General features: G+C 49.0%; 1 protein-coding gene across 2 annotated transcripts; it reads left to right on the top strand.

Moving 5' to 3' along the window:
* The first annotated feature begins 101 nt into the window (after positions 1–101).
* Rabl6 (RAB, member RAS oncogene family like 6) lies at positions 102–26,057 on the top strand. 2 transcript variants are annotated; one of them, XM_041674841.1, is made up of 15 exons: positions 102–519; positions 5,847–5,981; positions 6,980–7,027; positions 11,549–11,601; positions 13,110–13,201; positions 16,038–16,178; positions 16,565–16,670; positions 20,465–20,568; positions 21,521–21,849; positions 22,114–22,267; positions 23,079–23,288; positions 23,379–23,646; positions 24,157–24,328; positions 24,922–24,980; positions 25,099–26,057. In XM_041674841.1, exons 1-15 carry the CDS (start codon positions 390–392, stop codon positions 25,294–25,296), a joined length of 2,199 nt encoding a protein of 732 aa, XP_041530775.1. In that variant the 5' UTR covers positions 102–389; the 3' UTR covers positions 25,297–26,057. The 2 variants fall into 2 exon arrangements, with proteins under 2 accessions (XP_041530775.1, XP_041530776.1); XM_041674842.1 differs by having other exon boundaries at positions 382–519; positions 5,852–5,981.
* The last annotated feature ends 471 nt before the right edge of the window (positions 26,058–26,528 follow it).

Genomic DNA, 26,528 nt, shown 5'->3' with positions numbered 1-26,528 from the left:
GCCCTGGACTTTCAGGGCGGGGAGGCGGGGCTTGGACGGGGAGAAGAGGGGAGGGGCTGCTAGAAAGAGGCGGGATCTAGGGCGCCCACTGCGCATGCGGTGTCTACGTGTCCCACTTGGTGCTCCGTAGCCGCGCCGGCGCCAAGATGGCGGCGCTGACGGGTGCTTGGCCGCCGCGCCGAGGGCCGCGGGAGCCGGAGCGGAGCCACAGAGGCTGAGGCCTCAGAGCCTCGCTCCGGGCCGCTCCCGACGCGCGCCTGCTCCGGCCTCGGGGGAAGCCTGGGCCGGCCGGACATGGTGCGAGGCGCGCTGCGCTGCTGCTGCTGCTGCTGCTACCACTGCTGCCGCTGAGCTCGCGGACCGCGCCCGCTTGCACGTCCAGCAGGAAGATGTTCTCGGCATTGAAGAAGCTGGTGGGATCGGAGCAGGCCCCGGGCCGGGACAAGAACATCCCCGCCGGGCTGCAGTCCATGAACCAGGCGCTGCAGAGGCGCTTCGCTAAGGGGGTTCAGTACAACAGTGAGTGCGGGCCGCGCCGTCGGGCAGGCCGGGGCGGCTGGCGGTGCCCGGGGCCGAAAGGGTCTGGGAGAACCCGAGGATCGGGGTGGACGGGGTCCCGGAGCTTTGCACAATGGTCACTCCTGGAGGGCCATCACCTGACAGGAGACCTCCAGAGAAGAGCTGTGCGGGGACACTGGCGGAGCAGCAGTGGAGGACCCCGATTGGCGCGGGGACCCTGCCGAAAGAGACCATTACATAACGCGAGGGTGCGCGCGCGGGGCTGGCTAGTGACAGCGTGTCGCCTGCCTCCCCTGCGGACCCCCGCTCGTGCTCACACTCGAGGCTCCGGATCGGTCCGCTCAGGCCTTGAGTCGTGGGATTTTTGTTGTTGTTGTTCACTTCGAAGCTAATTGGCAAACAGTATCCACCACGCCACACATTCTCGCCCTTTTTTTTTTTTAACAAGGCTTTCATAAGAAAATATATTTTTAAAGTTCAAAAGGCACTAACTGCATCCCTGGCCCCACAGGAAGAAAGACCAGCTCTAGCCTTCGTTATAAATAATGTATGCAGCTAGAAACAGACCGTCTTCTTGACCTCTTTAGAGTTTTTCCATTTGTAGGTTCTTTTCTATGCAGTCCCCTGGTCTGATATTGTTTACTTCTCAACTATTTGTATACTGCCTGGTTTTTGACGCACAGCCCCAACACACACACACACTGCTCACTTTAAGCGGTATCTTACAGGGTCAGTGATATTTTAGTGATAATGTAACATTATAAAATGTATTAGGAATTGGAACATGTTTAGAACCAAGCACTTGATAGGTGTTAACTTGAAAGTTTGTATTTCTCTTGAATGTACAGAAGAAAACATCAAGTCGAAATATTCAGAGATCTGTATTCTTTGGAATCTACATTTGGATTCCTTATTTATTAGACCTGAACTGGAAGTTTCTCACTTTCTAAACCTGCTCTCTACTGGATCCGCCCCCTGGTGGTCCTGATAGGAGGGACCTAAAAGAGCTGGTCTTCCATAGTTTCCGAAGTATCTTATGTAGAGAAACGAACCAGCCATATAATAAATACAGATTCACAATTCGTGTCAGAGGCACAGTTAACTTGACGCTTTCCAGGTTTCGAATTGTCTGTTACAGAATGCTGTCCTCCAAGGGCACAACAATCTTTTTTCTTTTAAATGTGTCAGAATAATAAATAACTCTGCCAGGACGTAGTGGCACACACCTTTAGTCCCATCATTTGGGAAGCAAGGACAGGTAGATTTCTGTAAATGTAAAGATGCCCTTCCTGGCGTACCTATCAGTTCCAGGACAGCATGGACTATGCAGTAAGACCCTGTCCCCCAAAAAATGCAATAGAAAAAGACAACTCCAGCATTTTAACACACCCACAGACCACCGTGTCATTGTGAGTTGTCTGAATTTTAAAACAAAAAGAGGAAACTGCAACCTAAGTAAAGAGACCATATTCTAAGAAAGAACGCTGAACTGATGACCCACCTGGGAGTCCACGCACTTACGCCAGAATGCTGCTCAACTCACGCTCAGTGCCATTGACAACTTGCTGAGCAAATATCTTTGCAAAAGTAAATACTGAAGGGTATTCTTTAGATAAATGGAACTTAAGCTGAAAAGATAGCATGGGATTAAAAAAAAAACAAAGAATGGGTCCATAAATGGTGAGGCCTAAATAAGCAGTGATTGTATTAGTCACCAATAATAATGGCTTTTATGGGCAATTGTGGGTTTTTATTTTTGTTTTTGTTTTGTTTTTTACAACACTCAAATAATTGGAGTCAGCCCCTAATGCAGAATGGAGTTGATCAGAGTTAATGCATTCACATTTGGTAGGGGAAGGGTCCAAGACAGGATATTACTATGTAGCTTTGGCTGTCCTGAAACTCACTATGTAGACCAGGCTGGTCTTCAACTTGGGGAGACCCACCTGCCTTTACGTCCCAAATGCTGATATTAAAGGGGTGCACTACTTCAGCTGGCGTGGCATTCAGAAAGTTGTTAACTTTAAACTATATTACAGTAGGTGTTAGTAGCAAAATGCAGGTTACAACTCTTCCATCTATACGCCAGGCAAAATGAGGAAAAGCTTTGCCAACTCAACGAAAGGCAAAGATGGCTAAGAGGCAACTACAATAGTAACTAAAGGAAAATATTATTTTAAAATGTATTTACTGGGGTAAATACATGCACGCCTTGGTGCACATGTGGCCGTCAGAGTTGTCAGGCTTGGTGGCGAGCGCCTCTACCTGCTGAGCCATCTCACCAATCTTACTTTTTCCCCTCTTTTCTGTTACTAGAGAGTGAACCTAGGGTCCTGCTAAGCTAGTACACTGCTATTGCACTGCGTCCCCAGCTCCTAAGAAATTACTGAATAACTCCACTTCCATTCGCATTCACAGTGCAGTGAAGACATTTGGGGGGAAATCCCCTCAAATTGGGCCATATGGTATTTGAAAAATACATTTAGATTATAAGAGTAAAGATTTGGAATAAGAAGTTGGAAAAGACTACCCACTGTGGCCTGGTCAGCTGTGGCTGCAGTGCTGTAGTGTAATGCACACTTTGAGGTGCAGAGAATGGGTTGTAGGAAGGGCGGCGAGGGTCTGTATTCTATGTTTTTGTTTTGAAATAGAGCCTTACTATTCTGCTCACACTGTTAAACTTGAACGTTCAACTGGTCTTCTTATATCAGTATCCTGAGTAGCTGAGACTACAGGCATCTACTACACCCAACTCTTGGCTTCTTTTTGAAGCTTAAAAGCAGTTTATTTTCCTTTGCTATACATAGGACAATCAGCTATATAACTAGTAACTATATAGCTATATAACTAGCTTATAACTAGTAAAGGTTTAGCACTCAGGCAGCAGAGGCAGGCAGGACTCTGCCTGGTCTACTGTAGCTCTGCCAAAAGGGGAGGGGCATGTAAAGATTCCTCATGGCCAGTTGCTTTGAACCTGTGGCAGCACATCACTAGGAATTCGTGGTGGAGCAAGCCCCCTCAGCTTGTGGCAGTGGATATGTGCTGGAGGGAGAGAATCCAAGTCCCACTATTGCCTTCAAGGGCATTGCCTCACATCCCACATCTCTTTTTAATTTTTTTTAAACCTGTATGATGTGTGGTTTACATGCATGTATGTCTGGGCACCACATGCCACTTTAATGCCTACGGAACCCTGAAAAAGGAATCAGATCCCCTAGAACTGGAATTACAGGTATTTGTAAGCTGCCACATGGGTGCAGGGAATTGAAGCAGGGTCTTCTGGAAGAGGCTTTTAACTACTGAGCCATTATCTCTCCAGCCCCAGGTCTCATCATTTAACACACTGGCTGAAGTTGGGAGGGATTTGAGATCCAGATGGCAACAGTTTCCAGATAGTTTATGAGTCTGTGAAGAAATGACTTGGAAATCAGAAAGTACTTTCAGTGGGTACGGTGCAGGCCTTTGATCCCAGCACTTGAAAGGCAGAGGCAGGTCTGGTCTACATAGCTAATTCCAGGCCAACCAAGAACTACTAGAGAGACTGTCTCAAGAGAAAGAGGTGTGGGTCTGGACAGAGCTTGGTGGTTAAGACTGTTTTCCCAGAGAACCCAGGCCTCAATACCCAGCACCCCCATGGCAGCTCATAATTGTTTATAACTCCAGTTCTAGGGGGTCTGACACCTTCTTCTCCTTAGGACCCTGCACACACTTGAGGTACATAAACTTCACAACCACACATACATACTCATCAAAGTAAAAGATTTTGTTTTTAAAGCAAAACACATAAAGAATCTTTATCTAGGGCTGGAAAGATGCTCAGTGGTTAAGAGTGCTTGTTGCTTTTCAGTTGGACCCAAGAGAGACTATTGGAGCTTACAGTGGCAGGAGGCAGGTGAGCACTGGCTCTGAGAGTTTATATTGTATCCACAAGCAGCAGGCAGACTGGGCCTCCCACAGGCTTTTGAAACCTCAAAGGCCAACCCCATTGACACGCCTCCTAATCCCCTAATCAGTCCAACTGTTAGACCACTCAAAATGTGCACCTGTGGGGACCATTCTCATTCAAATCACCACAAAGTGTGTGTGTGGGGGGGGGGTAGCCAGGTGGGGTCAGGCACGTCCCAGGAGTCCAGCTGAGCTATGGGGCCAAGATGGCCTTGGCTTCTGATACTGTAGAATGGTTTGGAAATGGGAAGGGACTTGACTCTGCAGGCAGACCAGACAGCCTAGGAAACAGCTTCCCCTTGCCCCGCCTCTTAAGCTTTCATGTCTTTTTCTTTTCTTTTTTTTTTTTTTTTTTGAGACAGAATTTCTCTATCCTGGTACCCCTCTGTATACCAGGCTGGCCTTGAACGCAGAGATCCACCTGCCTCTGCCTCTCAAGTGCTGGGATTAAAGGCGTGCGCCACCGCCCTGCGCTTCCATGTCTTTCTAGACTCTGTCCTGGCCTGCTGCTGGAAGTCTTACGGATACTGTGGAACTCCTGCCCTTAAAGGTGTTTTTGTGGCATTATCAGCCCTCTCCATGTCCCATGGGCTGCCCAGGAAGCGCCAGTCTAACACCTGTGCCTCCCCTTCCCATTTCAGCATTGAGTCATTCATGACTCTTTGTCCCACTCTCCTTGCTCCTGTTTCTCCTGGCTTTGTTGACAGTGTCGGTTCCAAACTGCTCTTTATTACCTTTCAAAAGACCCAGTGGTGAGCCTCTAAAAAGTATAGGGCATAAGGACAGCACCTTATCCCATTCACACCATCGCCCCATTCGTGGAGTACATGCCTATCCCTGCCCAAAGCCAGCAAACCTTTCTGAATTCAGGCCTGGCACACGGTGGGATGAGTGAAGTAGGACACAGAAGTGGACATAACTGCACTGGAATCATCAGTACTATGAGAAAAGCAAGTCAGTGGAAAACCAAGTGCTGGGGTACTGTCACAGCCCTGCTCTTCATTGGTCAGGTCAAGTCTCTGGACCGCCCAACCCTGATCTAAGGGTCCCTAGCAGTTTCTCAGAGAATATGACTCTAGGAGAAAGTCGGGCCTGGAGAGGTCTTCTGGTGCTATCTCCTGCCGTCAGCTCTGGCTCTGTTCTTGGTGCTACTCTGCCCACTGCCAGGCACCCTTGTACTTCAGGAGAATCTGTCCTGCCAAGTCAGAACGGACCTGTTAGGGCGCTGCCGGCATCCTTACCTATTCTTCCCCTGCATGCCAATCACCTGAGAAAATATGAATTCAAGGAGAGATGGAACGGATGTGATACTTTAATAAAAGTTTTTAAGTATGACTGATTAATCTTCCTTTTTCTTTTCTCTTTGCCCATCCTTGCCCCAGTGAAGATTGTGATCCGGGGTGACAGAAACACTGGCAAGACTGCTCTGTGGCATCGACTGCAGGGCAAGAAATTTGTGGAAGAGTACATCCCCACACAGGAAATCCAAGTCACCAGCATCCACTGGAACTACAAAAGTGAGCTCGGCACCCCTTTTCTCCCTGTACAATAGAGCATCCTACCTTCCACCCTGGCTCCTGGAAGTGAAAATAATACCCATGTGGGAGGCCCCACTAATTAAAATTGCATGTGAATCACCCCATCGGAGTTTTGAATCTGTGAAGTCCCTCCTTGCTCATGTCTCGGGCCCAGGATACTCACGGATGCAAGTAAAAAAGCAAGGGTAAACCTTCAAAGATTGAAATTCCCTGAACACCTCCTGGAGCAGATCCACCCACATAGCACATCAGCAGCACACATGCGGCTTTGCTCTGTAGGGGTGCATGCTATAAGCCCTGGCAAGTGCTCATCCCTGGAGAACAGCGTGACTGTTTTACCCATGTTTCCCCTTCTGGGTCCTGGGGTCTCCATCATTCTTTCTGCTCCCTTAGCCCCTAGGTTAGGCTTCCCAGAATGGAGAATTGCTGCTGAGAAGGGTTGAGGCAATAGCAGGAACTTGGAAAGCGGTTTCTGTTCTCATGAGGCAACTCAGGACCAACAGTATCAGAGAAAGCCTTAGGAGACTGTAGAACAAATGGCCAGTAGGTGGAGCGCTATGGTACACATGGCAGGGCTGCATCCAGCCTGGGCCTGCTCCGATGGCCCAGCATCAGCACTCTAGCCTCTAGCACTGACATGATTCCCTCGCTGAATATTGATCAGTCAGATGAAGAAGGGAGGTTGGGGGAGAAGTGACTTGGACAGCTGCATTGTATTTTCATCTGTCTTGGGTGTGAGCATCCACTCAGGTACCTGGAGTGGCCCAGGGACACATAGGCTACTGAGTGCAATGGCTTTGTCTGTGGGCCAGTAGGTGTATTGCTCATGCCAGGCTTGAGGAACAGCCTTGCAAACCCCGCAGCGTGTATTGCAGAGGCCTCAGGAAGCTACTGGTACCAGAATGTCCCTGACCCCATTTGGGAGCCCAGAGGGGCTGTGATGCTAGGCACTAATCTGACAGTTTTCCTTGTTGCAGCCACTGACGATGTAGTGAAAGTTGAAGTCTGGGATGTAGTTGACAAAGGTAAGGTACATTTTCTCCTTAATGTTTGATAGACTCTAAAAGCCCCCCACACACACATATGCACCTCATTTGTGTGTCCTACAGCCCATTACCTCTGGACTGGTTATTCTCCCTTGGGTCCCATGTCCTACGTAGCCCTGTAATACAGAGCCACTCGTGGTTCAGAGACATGTCACAGGCACCAACCATATCTACTACTAAGAATATGGGAGATTTGAATTTGCTACCAACTATCACTGTCTACGTTTCATCAGAGTACCTGTCTGACACCTTCTCCGTGTCTGGTAGGCACAGTGGACGTGCAGCAGTGGGCCTGTCGCATGCACTCTGCTGTGTTGAGCATTGCTTAGTCACTCGACAGCTGACCATTGGAAGAATGGGTGTGTTTAAAGCTCTGACCCATAGAAGCGATTTCCAAACACCTGTGTGTTCCCCTTGGTGATCCATAGTCCCACTGGTCCCTAGAGCCTTAGTGGTTTGGCAGCCATGCTCTGGGATACCACCTGTCAGATATTCTTTTATTATGTGATGGCTTAATGCCAGCCATGTTGTTTGACCATGATTAATGATCCCTTGTTTTCATGCCCACAAGGCTCTTGTCTGACTCTGGTCCAGTTTATGCTACCTATTCTACCTCTGGCACTGGGGCAGCCCTAATTATTGAGATGGACAGTGTAAGTGCAGTGCACCAGTGCAGTAGAAGTGTGCAAGGCTGCACCTTGAATCAGGAAGGCCGTGAGAGGCAGGGACAGAGTCAGGTGGAGTGAGAGCATGTCTTGGGCCAGCACCTTGGCTTGGTCTGGGACGCCATTCAAACAGATCTCCCACAAAGAGTGTGTTTGTTTGTTTGTTTGTTTTTCCCACGAGGAGTTTTAATTCGATTTCGAGAGAAGACAAGCTGGAGTTGCCTATTGTTACTTCAGTCTATCTTTGTCATCCATGTGGTGGAGGTTAGGGACCTGTACATATATAGCATTTCTTACAGAATGGGTCACCAAGTCCAAGTACCTCGGTAGACCCAGCCACGTGGAGACCTATTCTCTTCTAAACCTGCAGAGGGCATCAGCAGAATGCCTCAGGGTGCCCTCATGACAGCATCTGAGCTCATTCTTATCTTCTGTTAGGTCACAAATTTCTCTGTGATCCTAGAGAGAGAGCTCATCGTCTTCCCTGGTGCTGACTCTGTGTATGTATGTGTGCGTGCGTGGGTGTGTGTGCGTGCGTGGGTGTGTGTGCGTGCATGTGTGTGTGTGTATCCATGCATGCAGGTGGTTCTGAGCACTGTGACACCTTAGCCTCTGACCAAACAGGCACAACATCACCTGTTTAGCTTCTAACATAATAGACATGAACTCTGACTTCTCACAACCCCTGACTTTGTAGGCACCACCTTTGACCTGACCCTTGGCCTCATCAGCATGGCTATACTGCATGTCCTTCAGTTCCAGAACTTTGTAGGAAGATGTGTCTCCAGGGCTCTGGTTTCTGGCCCAGGTTGTGCTTTCTCCTCCCTCCTCTGCATTCCTTTTTAGTATGAGTTTGGGTCAGGTTTTGAAGAACAGTTGAAGCCACTTTTTTTTTTCTGTGGTTCCAGCAGTAACACAGCCTAGTTGGACCCCATTCATTGAGCCTCTGTTGATCTTGGTATGTCTGTACACTTCTGCATGCTTGTGTGTGCATCTTTGGAGCATGGATGGGTAACCTGCTATCTGAAGTCCATCACTGGGTACATTGTAAGGGTAAGGGTCACATCCACGTGAAGCCATCAGATGGCTTAGGTCAGCTGTCTTCCACAAACCACGAACCCATCAAGTCATGAGATATTTGCTACTGCTCCACAGGGGGGTACCACTTTGGGAACAAAGTGCCTTCCTTGACTCTTGCCTCAGCTCTTGTCTCCATTTCTGTACCTGCTGCGGTGGGATGCACTGTACTAGAGACAAAGTTCTGGAGAGTGGGGTCAGGACTTGGGGCTAGACATCAGATGGGACCATAATCCAGCAGCCTCAGCCCCTCTCTCAGGACCCTTCAAAGTGGCATAGTATGCCTTCAGCTGGCCCAAGAGCCCATGAAGCAGAGGTTGACACCTCCACTGCCCAGGAGCCATGGAACACTTTTTCTGTGTGGCTCAAAACGTCCTCTATCCTCCCACTCTCAGGTATCTACTCAGATCCTTACTCTGATGAAATCAGGCTGGATCCCAGCAGGGAGGGGTCTTCACTCAGGGAGTTCCTGCGTGCTTGTGGCTGGTGTCACCCATTTACCATAGGGGCAGGAAGAAAGGCCCTTCTGTTCCCTACCCCTATACCACAGTCTGAGTAGGGCCGACAGTCTGCGTAGTTTCTACAGTAGCAGAGGACCTTCAGATGTGACAGACATACATTAAAGCAGCTAAGAGCTCAAGGACAGTGGATAAGTTCTCCAGAAGACAGGCCGGGCTCCGCAGTGCTCACAGTACTTGTTCACAAACTTTAAAGGAGAAGGTTGATGTAAAGTAGCTCAGCAAGTTTTCACTTACTCTGGCCTCCCAGACCTCCCAGCTCCTGTCCAAGAGTGGTTCCTACAAACACTTTATTTTTTATTTTATTTTTTTGAACTTTGGACTTTTTGGTTTTTCGAGACAGCGTTTCTCTGTAGCTTTGGAGCCTGTCCTGGAACTAGCTCTTGTAGACCAGGTTGGCCTCAAACTCACAGAGATCCGCCTGCCTCTGCCTCCGAGTGTTGGGATTAAAGGCGTGCACCACCACTGCCCAGCTGGACTTTTTCTTTTATTGATATTTATTGAACTCTACATTTTTCTCTGCTCCCCTCCCTGCCTCTCCCCTTCCCCCTTCAGCCCTTCCCCAAGGTCCCCATGCCCCCAGTTTACTCAGGAGATCTTGTCTTTTTATACTTTCTACTTCCCATGTAGATTCGATCTATGTAAGTCTCTCTCAGTGTCCGCATTGTTGTCTGAGTTCTCTGGGATTGTGGTTTGTAGGCTGGCTTTCTTTGCTTTATGTTTAGAAACCACCTATGAGTGAGTACATGTGTAATTGTCTGTGTCTGAGTTACCTCACTCAAAATAATTTATCTAACTCCATCCATTTGCCTGCAGAATTCAAGCTATCTTTCTTTTTCTGTGTAGTACTCCATTGTGTAAATGTACCACATTTTTCTTTTTTTTGTTGTTATTTTTTGTTTTTCGAGACAGGGTTTCACTGTGGCTTTGGAGCCTGTCCTGGAACTAGCTCTTGTAGACCAGGCTGGTCTCGAACTCACAGAGATCCGCCTGCCTCTGCCTCCCGAGCGCTGGGATTAAAGGCGTGCGCCACCATCGCCCAGCCCACATTTTTCTTACCCATTCTTCGATCAAGGGACATTTAGGTTGTTTCCAGGCTCTGGCTATGACAAACAATGCTGCTATGAACATAGTTGAGCACATGTCCTTGTGGCACGATTGAGCATCCTTTGGATATATACCCAAAAGTGGTATTACTGGGTCTTGAGGAAGGTTGTTTCCTAATTTTCTAAGAAATCGCCACACTGACATCCAAAGGGGTTGTACCAGCTTGCATTCCCACCAGCAATGCAGAAGTGTTCCCTTTTCCCCACAACCTCTCCAGCATAAGTTGTCATGAGTGTTTTTGATTTCCTACAAACACTTTATAGCAATTTGTGGGAAGTTGCTGGTTGCGTTAGGCTCCTGACCTAAGTGGCACACCCTGTGTGGCCCACCTGCCATTCAGCCCATGAGGATCAGGCTGAACCATCTACTGCACCTGAGGGGGAGAGAGGCTGACTCCCAAGCTGACCTGAGGTAACAGGTGTTCACATAGGACTTGGAGACTGATGTGGAGATTTGTGTTTTAAGCAAATGAACATGAGTTTGTTGTTGGGGAATTTTTGTTTGCTGTGGAATTCCCAAGGTTGTGAGCAGCTCATTTGCCCAGTTGGACATTTAGATGTAAAAAAAGGGAGGGACAGTGATGGGTCTTGTTATCTCTATAGAGTCCAGTGTCAGACTCCAGCACAGCCCATGGCTGTCTGCCACATCAAATGTTTTGATAGCCAAGCGGAGTTCGGCTGCGCTGGTCTTCCTCTCTTCTCCCAGTGTGGCAGTGCCACAGTGACACAGGACTGCTGAGGGAATTCCAGATGCTCTCTCTCAGCTTTGACCCAGGGGAAGCTGTTCACCTCACACTGTCTCCTATGCCTCATGGGAACTGGGCTGTCATGAGGGACCCTTTCCTCAAGGCAGATCTGAACTGGGCAGCTTACTTTTCTGGCCTGTTTGTTAGCTGCTGAGCCCTGCACTTCTGTCCACTACTGACCTAGCTGTTTCCCACTCCCAAGGCTGAGTGAGGGGCATCTGAGTCTGCCGGGAGGTTTCCTTAGGTTCAGAGGCTGAGTGGAGCACAGCCTACATGGCCCTGTAGCAGGTAGGATGGGTCCCCATCCTACTCCCCCACTTAGACGAATCCTGGACCCAGCAATTCCATTCCTAATTTTTGGTTTGTTTGTTTGTTTGTTTTTAATAAGGAAAATGTAAAAAACGAGGTGATGGCCTGAAGACGGAGAATGACCCCCAGGAGGTGAGCCACATTGTCAGGTGGGTCTGTGTCAGTGTCCTGAGCAGGGTGCCTACGGTCACTCAGGGTGGTGTCCAACCCTTTAGACTGGGCCTCCTGAACATTCCAGTTATGCTATAGATGCAGCAGTCACTGCTGTCCTTAGCTACTTCCGAGGCCCTGTGCTGTGCTGCTTACTTAGGCTGCCTGCCCTGCTTCACTCCGCGGCATCGCAGAACTGAATGGTGTGAATGGCCTGTAAGGGGCCGTGCTTTACATCTCTGCCACAGTGACTTTGTCCTTAAAAGTTCTGCGTATCTTGGGTGTGACCCTGGCACCACGGGTGGGGCCAGGTGATCTGTGTTTGCTCCCTGGAAGCTGTGGCACTGTGCACGTTTGTGTGGTCCTTGGACACACTTCCTGCCAGTTGTCTTAAAGAACCCTGCCCTGTCTTCTCTCTCAGTGAATAGAAGGCCTCCTTCCTCTTCAAGGCTGGAAGCTTAAGTGATACATAACACCCTCCTTGGCCTTTTCCATGTTATGTGCATTCTGAACTCATCTTAATTGATTTTTTTTACCATTTGCATAATATTTTGTTTTGGTTTTTGTTTTTGTACATTTTTTGACAGTTTTATACACGTAGCTAATACAGTCTGTTTACTTTCTACTCTCAACTCCCTCCTACCCATCATCCACTCCCCCCTTCCCACAAGTCCCTTTCCGTCATTTCCTGTTTTTGCTGTAACCCAATGATTTTCAACCAGGGCCCTGCCTGACCAGGTTTGGAATAACCACCTGCGCTTGGTGCTCACAGTTGGGTGCACAGCTGGAAATAATACCTGCCCTCCCCAGCACCCATTAGTAGCCTGTAGTTTACCGGGTAGAGCCCCATGAGAGCTTCTCTAACCCGTGATTGGCTCTTGACAGCTGTGGTCTTGTGAAGGCCACCGCAGCTGCTGCTAGCATCTCACAGTCTTCCTTTCTGCTCCCGTTCTGTCGTGATGCTCCCTGATCTGCTTTAGGGCTATGCATTCAGTTGTCATTGATTCCCAGCACCTTGAGCAGCCAAAAAGAAAAGATTTTTCTGATTAAGGATGAGAGTAGCATTTATCTCTGGATATACACACGTTTAGAATGCAGTTTGGCTCCATGCCAGTTTAGCTACAGAACAGCTGTGAACCCACCCACCCCCACCCAGGGCTTAAGACTTCCCAGCTATGGTGTTTGACTAGGTTTACAGCACCATTGTCTCATTTTTGTTTTCCCTCTCCAAGCCATCTCAAGGAGCAGCTTGGCAGCTCCAGCACTTGCTTTTAGGAGTCCTAGGGCAGGCCTCCCCTGTAGAGATGGAACTTGCTGCCCATTTCCTACAGCTAACTTGCACACACCCACAAGTCTTTCCTCATGTTTTTTCCAAAACAATGATTTTTTTAGGTCAGAAAAGGCCCTTTGCATTTTGGGGTGTTTCAAGGTCCACAGCTGTGGGAATTAGCCAGGGGCACAGTCTTACCCTTTCTTCCTCCTATTTCTAGGCGGAGTCTGAAATGGCTCTGGATGCTGAGTTCCTGGACGTGTACAAGAACTGTAATGGGGTGGTCATGATGTTTGACATCACTAAGCAGTGGTAAGAGGGGCAGGTTAGCTGGCCGTGGCTGCATGCTTTCACATAATACTATGGGATTCCTCTGTTGGTGTGGAGCTTCTTACTATGCCAGCTGTGGGCACAACCCTTAATCTAAGCCACAAGATAGGTATATATTCATATCTCTGCAGAGAGTGGGGCAGGGACAGACTGCTGGCCAACAGTGGTAGAGATTAGGTGCCACCTTCCACAACCCTGCTGTCCTGAAGATACCGTATAAGATTTGTCAGAATCAAGTGACTTGTTGGGGGGGGGACTCCCAGAAACAGGTGTAGACACACGCGCACACACACACACACACAGTCTCTCGGTGACTCACCGAGAAGACATGACAACAAAGGACAAAGAGCAAAATGAGCAGTGGGTCCAGAGGTGCACATGAGAAATGTGATCAGGAGGCTGCATTACATATTATCTTGAGATTGGGAGCCTTCCTGTCACTAACAACAGGAAAACACCCAAGAGACTCCCCAGTGCCCAAAAGGCTTGCTTGTTCTGTATACACTGAAAAACAATCTGTTAAAAAAACACTGTAGTATGCTGGGCGGTGGTGACGCATGTCCTTAATTCCAGCACTTAGGAGGCGGAGGCAGGTGGTTCTCAGTGAGTACAAGGCCAGCCTGATCTACAAAGCAAGTTCCAGGACTGCTAGGACTGTCACACAGAGAAACCCTGTCTCAGAAAAAACAAAACAACAAAAAACTGTAGTAGGCTGGTCAGTGGTGGTTCATACCTTTAATCCCAGCACTTGAGAGGCAGAGGCAGGCAGATCTCTGAGTTCAAGGCCAGCCTGGTCTACAAAGCAAGTTGCAGGACAATTTCCAAAGCTACATAGAGAGACCCTGTCTCGGAAAACAAACAAACAAACCAAAAAAAAAAAAAAAACTGTAGTAGCCAGACATGGTGCTACATACCTATAACCCCAGCACTTGGGAAGCTGAGGCAGGCAGATCTTGTGAGTTCAAAGCCAACATGGTCTGGAGAGTTCTAGGGCAGCCAGGGCTGCATAAGGTGTGACATTGCTTTAAAAGCACTCCAAAAAAAGAAAGAAAAAAGCAACCTATATTAGGAGAAGGAAAGAAGCCCCGACAACCGCCAGTCCATTTTAGAAGTAGCCTTGCCTTTTACTCTGCTTCTACAGTTCTATTATTAGTATTATGTGTATAATCTATGTTCGGATTGGAAAAGACAGAGAAAAGCATTCTGTTCCATTTTCTAAGGCTATTGTTGCTGACAGCTGGAACAGACCAGCTAGATTTCCTGGTATCACACATGTACGATGGGACCTTATCTGCTTAGGTTTTGCATTTCTCATATACCAGCCTCCAGCACATGCCTTGCAGTGAAGTTGGCACTGTGTGTTCCACTGACTCTACACTAACATCTTTCCTACAGCCTTCGCATAGTATTCACAGGCCCAGATCCAACCCTTCCAACCTTCGGGGACCTGTATGCTTGCCTGACAGCCCTAAGAGCAGTGAGGACCCAACAGGACTGGATAGGAGGCTAGGCCTGCTCAGGACGTTGTACAGGTGCTTATTTGGGAGCCGTGAGGCTTTGTAGGCCCTCGTGCTCACAAAGCAAGCACCATTTGTCAGCCCACAAGGATCATAATCATTTCATTTCTTGGTTTCTGAGATCCCTGGACACCAGCTTGTTTGGTTCAGCTAGTAACTGGGAGACAATAGACACTTAAGAACCTGAGCACTGAATGTGAACCATGAAAACACCAAGTTCACACAGCTGCCATTACAGGCCAGTGAGCACACACTTCAAGTGTCTTATAGGAGATATGGGAGATACTTCAAGAGGATACACCAATGTCAGGAGAGGCTGCCATAGTTACAGGCATGTTCCATTCTCATGCTTTCTCTTGGCAGGGAACCTGGGTCATAACTCATTTACTGGTTGTGGGAGGTGTTTGTCACTGGATCTCTGTAGCTTAGGCTAACCCGATACTATGTAGCCCAGACTGGCCACAAAATCATAATCCTCTTATCTCAGCTTTCTGAGAACCAGGGTTTTTAGTATCTGTCATTTTTGGTTGGTTTTTTGGGGGGGAATAGCAGTGGAGAGCAGAGGGCGGATAGTGGAGATTAAACCCAGGTCTCTGCACGTGCTAAGAAGTCCTCAGCCCTGGTTGTCTTTACAAGTCATTTGGAGACATTGGGATGACTTGTAAAGTGGAGAGACCAGCAGGTTTGGTAGGGGGTATGGTTCACTGCAGAATAAGTAAGGCCCTGGAAATAGACACTTCGTCAAGGATACTTCAGTGATGGTATCCCTGAGGCAAGAGCCAATAAGCAGGAAGACGGAGATGAACCCAGCCTCAGTGTGCAGCAGAACTGAGGGACAGGTTACCCCAGTATATGTTTAGTTCAGAATGATGCTACAAACAGGTGAGGCTCCAAGCAGTTCTTTTCTGTTTTTTGTTTTTTTAATTTGGGGATAGTAAGTTGTGTAATAGAGACCAGAGGACAGGCGTCAGCTCTCTCATTCTACTATGTGGCCCCAAAGATCAAACTCAGGTCAACAAGCCCAGTGACAAACACTTCCATCTACTGAGCCACCCACCAGCCCTTGAAGCAGTTTCATGGAGACATAGACAGGTGGTACTCCAATTAAAAGTAGGCGAGTGGAGCACCTTGATTTGAATTGCAGGGGAACTGTGGTGTTGGGGAGAGTCAGCGGCCATACTGTTCGTCTATGAACCCTGCCTGATGTTTTAAGTGTTCTGGGGAGTTAGACCAAGAAGGTAGTACACACAGCATTCTGAGGGTCACATACCTAAGATTAAACACTCCCTCCCTTTTTGAAGGACCTTCAATTATGTTCTCCGGGAGCTTCCCAAAGTGCCAACCCATGTGCCGGTGTGCGTGTTGGGCAACTACCGTGACATGGGCGAGCATCGAGTCATTCTGCCGGACGATGTGCGTGACTTCATTGACCACCTGGACAGGTGGGTGCTACCAGCTTTCCTCTTGTACAGAGGTCCTGTGTTGTGCTCTGATAGTGTTGGGGAAAGCTTGTAGACACTTGGGTATCAAAGGCAGTGTCTCATCCTGTGTCGGAGATAAAATGTCACCATCCTGGCCCAGGAAAGGGATTATGGCCAGAAGGTAAGGTGTTAAGGTAATGCTGTAGAAGTTGTGAGGACTGCGGGGCCTATGTGGCCCCTTTCTAGTTCTCCCAACCACCCCAGACAAGTCAGCTGCAGAGTGTCCTTAGCAACCTGCTGCCAGAAAGAAGCTAGGTAGACAGGACAGCTTAGAGTCAGGTGTGGCCCTTGACATAGGAGCCAAGCCACACCGCCCACTAAGTTCCTTTATCTTTCTTTGAAAACAGACCTCCAGGTTCCTCCTATTTCCGCTATGCTGAGTCTTCCATGAAGAACAGCTTTGGCCTAAAGTACCTGCATAAGTTCTTCAACATCCCATTTTTGCAGTTACAGGTAAGTGCTTACTGGTAGGGCAGACAAGTGGGTAGCCAACACTTTTGTGGCTCTGCACAAAGATTGGCCTTCCTAAGCCTGACAACACTCTAGGGCACCTTCTTCTTGGAAGCTGGCTATCAACATGTATCCAGTGGGCTGGAGATCCGCACACACAGCACTCAAAGCAGCAAGCCAAAAGTGGGGTAGCATGTCTTGCTCCTAAGAGCATCTGGAAGTTTCAGTCCAACATGTAGAGCCCTTATGCCTCTCTGGGTCACTGACTAAAGTGCAGACCCCTTTACCAGATGAACATAAAGCTGTGAAGGACCCAGTTACACAGAGCAGTCGTCAAGAGGCAGGTTTCGAGACATGCACCTGTGACTCTGCATCCAAATGTGGGGCTGGGTGTACTCTGAACCATAGCCCTCTGGCTATCTCATGAAGAACAGAAAACTTGCACCCATCTGAAACATCTAGATGCAGATGAGTTAAGTAGGGTGGCCTACCAGGGTAAAGAGCTGCACTGACCCTGCTTTTCATTAAGTGTTCCTCTCGGAATCTTTTAGATAAATAGAAGTGGCATGGCTGAACATGGTGGCACATACCTGTAATTCCAGCATCAGAAGACTGAGTCAGGAAGACCACTTCAGGTTTAAGGCTACATAGTGAGGCTCAGTGAGTGGGAGACCTCGTCTCAAAGTAATTAGAGTGCTAGCTATGGTAGTACACACCTGTAACCCCAGTACTTGGGAAATGGAAGCAGGAGGATCAGAGGGTCAAGGTCATCCCTAGCTTTGTAACTAGTTCAAAACCAGCCTGGGCTACATGAGATCCTTTCTCAACCACAAAAAAACAAGCCAGACAGTGGTGGTGCACACCTTTGATTACAGCACTCGGGAGGTAGGGACAGGAGGATCTCTGAGTTTGAGGCCAGCCTGGTGTACAGTTCAAGCTGCAGCACAGCCTGGTAAACTGTGGTCATTTTCTCTGGTCCTGAGGTATGCTGTAGCTTCTCAGACTAGGAGAGCAGCAGAGGACCAGAATAACAAGGCTCTGGATTATAAGCATAAGGACAGAAGACCAATCTTTTTTGGAACCAAAAACTGAAATAGCTTGGTGTGGGTTCTCTGGTGAACAAGAAGACCAAACAGGCTTGGCCACCTCTCTGGACCTGGAGACCTATAATGAGTATAGGGACCCTTCATACTTTATCTAGGACACCAAAGTCAGGAAAGTAAAGCCTTCCTTTTCTTCATCTCTATGTCCTTTTGAGAAACAATGAGATTCCTGCAGGTGGGGTTATGCTGAGGAGCAGTAGGTTAGGAAGAAGGATCATAAGGAGTCTCTCCTAAAGGCCTTTCCACTGAAGATCCTGTTGTAGACAAAACACACACATCTGCTCACCCCAGATGGGGATCCTAACAGACCAAAGTATGGATACCTCCCAAGTCCAACTTGGCAAACCAGTGAGTTTTATAGGGGTTACTTACGAGAGCAAAAAAAGACACAAAGACAGCTGCATCACCAAAACCCACCCCAGTACACAGCAACAGCTCATACAAGCTGGGAACCTGTAGGATTCTGCACAGCCTGCAGACAGCTCAGTAAGTCAGAGAGGTCTTTCCAAGTGACTGGTTAAAACTTCTTTATAGCTGGTTTAGTCTGAGTCTTTATAACCTTTCTCTTCTGAGAGTCATCTTTTCATCTCAGCTTCCTTCCTTCTAAGGGGCTTCTCAGCTTTTATTGCTTACTCAAGAAGGAAGGACCTAGTGAATCTGGTCAGTTTCAGGGACTTCCTAAAGCGATTTTAAGTTGTTTATCTTTCTATTTAAAGCGCCTGCACTATGGAATGCTTCAGTCTTGGAGGAAACTGTTATGAAACAACTCACACTGCTCTACTCTGAAAGCTTTACCATCCTGCCAAGGGAGACAAAGAGATGCCAGGATAGTCACTGGTACTAGAAGCCTGTGCTGAGATCCAGACCAACATAGCTTTCTTTCCTCCGTGGTTATTTGCATGGAATCTGATGGCCACGATCTGCTGGCAGGGTGGTGGGTACAAGATGGATGGATTGAACCATTCCATCTTGGAGGAGCTGGCTGCTCTTCTAGAAGATGGCAGTTAAATTCCCATCAACTACATGGTGGCTTACAACTGTCTGCAACTCCATTCTCATGGGATCCAAAATGCCTTTCTGGCTCTAATGGCACCAGACATGTACATGGTATGCAGACTAAAGATCTATATACATTAAATAATAATTTTTAAAACATGACTTTTTGGGTTTGGGATGTAACTCAGTTGTTCAATTACTTGCCTACTAAGTACAACACTCTGGGTTCAGTCCTTAGTGCTATATAAGCCAGGTGTGGCACATGCCTGTAATCACAGCAATGGGGAGATGGAGACAAGGAAGAAGATTAATTCAACACCATCCTTAGTCATATAGCAAGTTCAAGGCTAGACCCAGATACAAGAGGCAACCATATGGCTGGAGAGATGTTTATTAGTGGTTAATAAAACCCCAGTTAAGTTCCCAACATCCTCATTGGGTAGCCCACAGCTATCATAACACTAGCTTCAAGAGATCCAAAGTACTCTACTAGCTCTGGGCATTCAAACGTGGCTTTCATTCAGACACACACATATGAACATAAAAGTAACAAAAACAAGTTTTAAAGAACAACTGTAAGGCTGGGTGGTGGTGGCGCACACCTTTAATCCCAGCACTCAGGAGGCAAAGGCAGGCGGATCTCTGGGTTTGGTCTACAAAGTGAGTTCCAGGGCAGCCAGGGATACACAGAGAAGCCCTGCCTCAGAAAAAAAAACAAACTATAATTCCAGAATTATTTAAATCACCAGTTATTGGTCAGTATGCAGAGTAAACTCTAAATAGACTTATATAATGTATTTGATGTGGTTGTTTTTGTTGGTATATCACATATTTAGTTTTAAATTAGGGCCCTCATCTGTCTGTGATATGCCTGCTTGCCATGAGTGCTGAGCTACGTCATTCTCGTGTATTTCTTTTTAGGATTTAAACAGACCCCAGGTCTCTTGGTCCGTAGTTATTCCCACTTTTTTTTTTTTTTTTTTCGAGACAGGGTTTCTCCGTAGCTTTTTGGTTTCTGTCCTGGAACTAGGTCTTGTAGACCAGGCTGGCCTCGAACTCACAGAAATCCGCCTGTCTCTGCCTCCTGAGTGCTGGGATTAAAGGTGTGTGCTACCACCGCCCAGCAGTTATTCCCACTTTTTCCATTTGTTTTGTTTCCACTGTGCTAAAAAAACACTCCTGGTATAAGCCAGGGGCATGCCCTGTGCCAGGGTAATGTTTCTTATGATAGCGGTATCTGTCCAGATAAAAACACAGTCCTGTTTGATCTGTCCCCTCACACAGCTTGAAAGCTGCTGTATTTTAGGATTAAATCTAAATGCAAGAAGACATGACAGCTGGACTCGGAGGCTTAGTCTGATCAGCTTTGGTTTCAGGCTAGAAGTGTATGGTTTGCCCAGTCTGTACCTGGCAGAGTTTATCATCCAAAGTTGCCCCTGGGACTCTCCACATGTCTTAACCACCTGCTGCCAGGGTTTTGTGGCCTGAGAGGCTATTGTAGCCAATAGAAATGCTAGTGACAACCAAAGGTATGACGTGGAAACAGAAGGCCGCTCTTTCTGATGTGGCTCCACATGACTGGCCTGTATCTTCCAAGCCACAGAAGCTGACTTTGCAGCCAGCCAGATGTCATGCGTCACAGGAGGAGGCTGTGCCGTGGGGAAGAGGCATACTCAGCTATGTCCACTTCCTCTACAGAGGGAGACACTGCTGAGGCAGCTGGAGACAAACCAACTAGACATTGATGCCACCCTGGAGGAGCTGTCAGTGCAGCAGGAAACCGAGGACCAGAACTACAGCATGTACGTGAGCCAGCATCTACAGAGATGCAGGCCCTGACTACCCTGAGTGGGAAGGGTGGGTACTACACTGTATTCCCAGTGGGGCTAGTGTCCACAGAGAGGAGCCAGGTGCCAAGCTTTGGCCTGTCCCTGTGAGGCAGTGGAGAAAGCACCATATACATGGGTGGTAGATCAGTCAACCTGAGCCTTTATTCTTCAGCTAAGACCTTAGTACTCAGTGTGGAGCAGTATGGGGAATAGCTGAGTAATATGAGTAGTTTATCTCAGCCTCTTAGGACAGGTACTCCATTCCCTTCCTGTTCATCTGTTGAGGTTTTTAATAAAGTATTCAGTCAGATCAGCACTTGTTTAGAACAAGTACATTAATACTGTGAATTGATCTATCCTGATATGGGGAACTGTTTGAATTTCTCTACAGCCCCTTGAGTTCTTGTACAAAGTATGGGCAGATATTCATGAGGGTGGGCTGTGCTGGCTCTGGCACTCGTACCCCCCAAATACTCTGGAGCAAGTGGAACCTACAAAGCATAAACATCAGATATGGTTCCTACATGTGGGATCAGCACAAACCTGTGATTAGTGCAACTACACGTGTATGATTAGTAACTCCACCCCACTGGCCATAACCAGCCATACCTCCTCCTTGGTCACTAGTTGAGTACTGTTGACCTTCACTGACGTACCCAAATTCTATTAAAAACAATTGGTTCTGGGAAGATTGGTCATGTATCTCTGCTGTGAGACTCAGTTCCCCAGGATGGTACTAGTATAAAGGGACAGGATAAGCAAGGCCATTAGGCTGCGTACCAAAGACTGTGGGGCAGCTGGTTAGTAGGTAGGCCCTGTCCTCTGCTTAGTATAAATGCAAAAGGGACACTGATGGCCAAAAGCCTTGGAGAAAAAGTCCAAGAGGAAGCCAGCTCTTCACTCTCTATCCTTTTGCCCCTCCTAGCTTCCTTGAAATGATGGAGGCTCGAAGTCGAGGTCATGCATCCCCTCTGGCAGCCAATGGGCAGAGCCCATCCTCAGGCTCCCAGTCGCCAGTTGTGCCTCCAAGTGCTGTATCCACAGGGAGCTCCAGCCCCAGCACTCCCCAGCCTGCCCCCCAGCTGTCCCTCAGTGTCTCCTCCACCTGTCCCAAAGCACCATCTCCTGTACCCCCTTTGGAGGCCACGCCCTCTTCTGCACACCCTTCAGCCCCAGCTCCAGCCCAGCGTCGCAGTATCATCTCTCGGCTGTTTGGGACCTCGCCAGCTGCTGACGTGACCCCTGCACCTCCAGGTAGGCCTGGGAGCAGCCCTCCATGTGAATTTGGGGCTATTTTCTGGCATCTTGAGCCTCATATCCCTCAGAGACTAAAATGTGGTTTCTGTGCCCCTGACAAGCCTTTCCCTCTTGGGCCAGCCACTACTTGGCCAGGTTCTAAAGTAACCTATGGCCTTGAGCCAGGTGCATGAATTGTCACGTCCTAGTCCTACAGGCTCAGTTTTGGTTCCTAGCTTGGGGGCAGGGACCACATGAGGAAGAATCATCATTTCTCTACAGAGCCAGCTCCAGCTCTAGAAGTCCCAGCAAAAGTCCAGAATGTTGAGGATTTTGTTCCTGAAGATGGCCTTGACCGAAGCTTCCTGGAAGATACAACCCTACCTAAAGACAAGAATAAAATTGGAGCCAAAGGCCCACAGCAGGATAGTGACAGGTAAGGGCAGATTGGCAGAGCTGAGCACAAGGTCCACCTCAAGGGCAAGCTTCCCCATCCCATTCACACCTGGATCACCAAGACACCACTGGGATTGTGAACAAACCTTTCATGTGCTTGCTGGATTGGCAGTTAGCTTTGAAAACAAAACTGAGGGAAGGGCTCAGGCCATGTGTCTATCAGGCCTACTTAGGCTAATCACTGCCACTGTGGGGTGGGGCAGTTTATGCCTATAGTGGACTGGAGAACACTGAGCTAGAATCTTCCTACGTCAGCAGGAACCTTCACAGATGGTCTAGCAAAGACGGAGCACTCTGAATACATGCTAGCCTAGTCTGTGTAAGTAAAGATGAAGGCCACCTGGGTCTCTCCATATGAAACCAGACAAGTGAGCCTTGGCCAGGTTTGACTTTCTACAGCTAGCCTTTCCCACAACCTTGTCTGTCTTAACAACGCCCTAAAATCTGTCTACAACTGAGCTCTGAGATCATTCCCTCTAGCATATCAAATGTTGAATGACTGTTAGCGTCTCCAGCATCACAGTGTACAATGGGGCCAAGGGTCTCCCTTCCAGAAACAGATTCGAGGCTTCTAACTGGGCTCTTCTCCTACTGATTACCCCACTGGCTAGCGACAAGGTAGTGTTGCCCTCACTCTTACTCCCACCTATACTCAGCAGCCCCTGTGATAGCCCAGGTCTTGCCACTAGAATATGGTACTACAGACAGGCAGCTCTAAGGCAAGTGGGTGAGGAAATCAGCAGCACATACCCCTCCCTCAGAACTTCTGACTTCCTACCGCCTCTTTGCAGTGACGATGGGGAAGCCATCGGAGGGAACCCAATGGTGGCAGGTTTCCAGGATGACGTGGACATAGAAGATCAGCCACATAGCAAATCCCTGCTGTCCTCAGACCCCGTCCCCAGTAAGAATATCAGTCTTTCCAGTGAGGAGGAAGCTGAAGGACCAGCAGGCCACCCCAGAGTGGCCCCTCAGCAATGCTCGGAGCCTGAGACAAAATGGTATGGGGATGGGGTCCCCAGGGTATGGCTAGCTGAGGCAGTAGCAACCTAGGGTGGCCGCAGAACTCAGACATTTCTTCTTATGTGAAGGTCCTCCACCAAGGCCTCACATTCACGAAAGAAGGGAGCTCCCACACGAGCCATACCCTCATGGTCAGATGGTCTCACCACTGGCTCAGGGCCTGACCACGGCAGTACCAAGCCACCCACTGATGGCACTCCTAGACCCCAGGAAGGGAAAGACAAGCAAGTGTCGTCAGAAAGTGATCCTGAGGGTCCCATTGCTGCCCAGATGCTGTCCTTTGTCATGGATGACCCTGACTTTGAAAGTGATGAATCGGACACACAGAGGAGAGTGGTAAGTACAGGCTGCTGGCTGGGAAGCTGAATCCCCCATTCTTACAGAGATAGAGGACAGTCAAGAAGGTCTGTTTCAGCCAGGCAGTGGTGGCGCACACCTTTAGTCCCAGCACTCAGAGAGGCAGAGGCAGGCAGACCTCTATAAGTTCAAAGCCAGCCTGATCTACAGAGATACACAGAGGAAAACCTGTCTCGAAAGGGGGGAAAAAAAGGTTTGTTTCTCAGAGCAAGGTCTGAAGAGAAGAGAGTGCTCCTGGCTCCAGTGCCCCAGACTCTTTCCTTTCTTACCAATGTTTGTGGTACCTGCTGGAGAAAGTAGACAGGAGTCTATGGGAGGGGGTCCATTGTGCATATGAAGGCCCTACTGATCTTTCTAAATCTGGGTCAGGTTAGCCCCCCCATTCTACCCAATCCTGGCCCCTGGATTCCCAAAGGGACCTGCTACCTTGCTTCAAAGGTCCATGGCAGTAGTCAGAGACAGTAGGCCTACCAGCTACTTTCTTTGCAGGGGGGATTCCCAGTAAGAGAAGAACTCTCTGATGTGACCGATGAGGACACTGGCTCTGCCCAGCCACCCCCACCCTCCAAACCCCCAGTCTCTGCTTTCAGACTGAAGAATGACTCGGATCTCTTTGGTCTGGGCCTGGAGGAGACAGTACCTAAGGAAAGCAGTGATGAAGGTAGGAGGGCCTGGAGCTTGTCCATCTCCTTGGAACCTGATAGAACCTGGAGGGCCTCATCCTGTGGTCCCTCATGCAGGGACCTGTGATCAGAAATCCTAGCCTGCCTACGGTTTTCCTTCATCATAGCTATTAGCTATGAGAGTCTATAGAATGGGAGGAACAGTGTCACACCAGGCAAACATGTGCCCAAACCTAACATTTGCATTGTGACCCAGAATTGCCATCCAAGACTATCACCCTGTTCATGGTTCCTTTTGAGTCCTCTGTGCCAGCTGCTCTGCCAACATTCCAGGCTTTCAGGTGTCCCAGGCCTTTGGGGCAGAATTAGTTTGAAAAAAAAAAAAATGATAGCTGCCCAGCAGATGTGCTTGGAACGACAGCACAAGGGCAGACTTGGGCCAGCTCAGCCCCAAAAGGAAGGGGAAAATTTCATTCCAGGCTAGTTCAAGGCTCACCAGCACAAAAATGCATGGGAACCCCCTACATTGCCGGTGGGACCGGGCTGTGTTGGGAATGGGGTATCTGCAACAGCCTCTGCCTGACAATGCAGAGTGGTTGTAGGTAGGAGCTCAGCTGTCTTTCTTGTGCAGATAAAGATGGCAAACTTCCCTCTAAAGAGAAGAAGAAAAAGAAGAAGAAAAGCAAAGAGGTACATGCCCTGCCCACCACTGGTCTCCCAGCTAGCCTGGACAGTCCAGGTCCTGGAAGGTGGGATGTAGCCTTGTAGGTTGCCCATTGACTCTAGATCTGCTCTTCATGACCTTCAGGAGGAAGAAAAGGCTGCAAAAAAGAAAAGCAAACACAAGAAGAACAAGGATAAGGAGGAAGGCAAGGAGGATCGGAGGAAGAAGAAGAAGCCCCCTCGGAGCAAGGAACAGAAGGCTGCAGATGAGCTGGAAGCCTTCCTGGGGGGCGGGGCTCCTGGCAGCCGCCACCCTGGAGGTGGGGACTATGAGGAGCTTTAGGCTGCCAGGCGCAGTTGGTTTTCCTGGGAAGAGGGGAACTGCTAGTGACTGATTTGGGGAGGCTGCTGCCTATGCACCCACGTTCCCAGGACCACCCTGCCACCTATGTCCCCCAGCCATTGTGTCTGCCCTCATTTGGTCTGGCCCACTCTACACTGATTTTTGTGCTGAAGACCTTGGTGGTGGTCAGGCCTTGGGTCAGGCGCTGCAGGTGCTGGACCTCAACCCAGTAGAAGCCTGCTCTGCAGGGAGGGAGGGGACAGAACAGAGTTGCAGCTGGCTTGGTGGACCACCTGGCCCTCCCCATATAGAGCTGCAGCCAGTCCCCGGTGTTTCTCAGGGATGTGCCTGGGGCCGAGAAGGGACCCACCAGGGTCTGTTTACAGAGGCAGGGTGTGGGACTGCTTGGCTTCTCAAATGTCCACCACCCAGCCCCACTTCCTGCTTGCCTTCCTGAGCTCTCCCAGGGCCATAGCATGGCTTGGGTTGTGGACCTTCTTCCCCATGGATCCAGAGTAGAGCAGGGTCATACCCTGAGCACAGATGTGTACTCGGGAGGGTGTGGCAGCATCTGCTACTGCAAAGTGGCCCAGACCCCGCACTGATTAAGGCTGGCAAGAGAACACAATGTACCACCTCTCCTGTGGGAGAGGCACTAACAGCTTGCCACTGTGTGCCAGCTGTGCCTCTGCCCATTGAGCGCCTGCGCAGGTGAGCCTAGAGGGCGCCTTCTTAGACACTCCGCCCAGACTATAAAGCTCTCCGATTTTACTGTTGTGTGTGGCTGTTTTCTGATTCCCTAAGGTGTTAAAGATGAATCCACCCCATCTATGGGCCAGGTCCCTGGCATCAACCTGAAGAGCAGCTTTGGAGAGGTTGCCACTCCACAATGCTACCCCAAAGTGGTCTGGACTTAGTAATGCTTAGCCATAGCACATCAGCCAGAGGACCTGCGTGGCCAGCTGAAAGGATTTACCCCACAACCTGATGCAGGGTTACTGCAGGGAAAGTACCTGGGAACCTCGGGCCCTATGAGGGCGGTGTATCTCACTCTGCTCCGCCTCCCTGCCTGCTCCTGGGAGCGCCTGCAACCCAATATTTCGCCCCCGCTGGCAGCTCTCCACCCTCGCCCACTGCGGACACGTTACCATGAGAACCCTCCAGAGGCTGGCTGGCGTTTAGCACTGTTAGTGACGTTGGAGGCGGAGCACTACGCTCCGCCTACTGGGGTG

The sequence above is a fragment of the Microtus oregoni genome, unplaced genomic scaffold, assembly GCF_018167655.1.
Source record: "Microtus oregoni isolate MIOR12 unplaced genomic scaffold, Mior012 000025F_ref0000491, whole genome shotgun sequence".
Taxonomy (NCBI): Eukaryota; Metazoa; Chordata; class Mammalia; order Rodentia; family Cricetidae; genus Microtus; species Microtus oregoni.
Note: the sequence above shows the minus strand (reverse complement) of the source record. Positions and strands in the feature narration are given on the sequence as shown.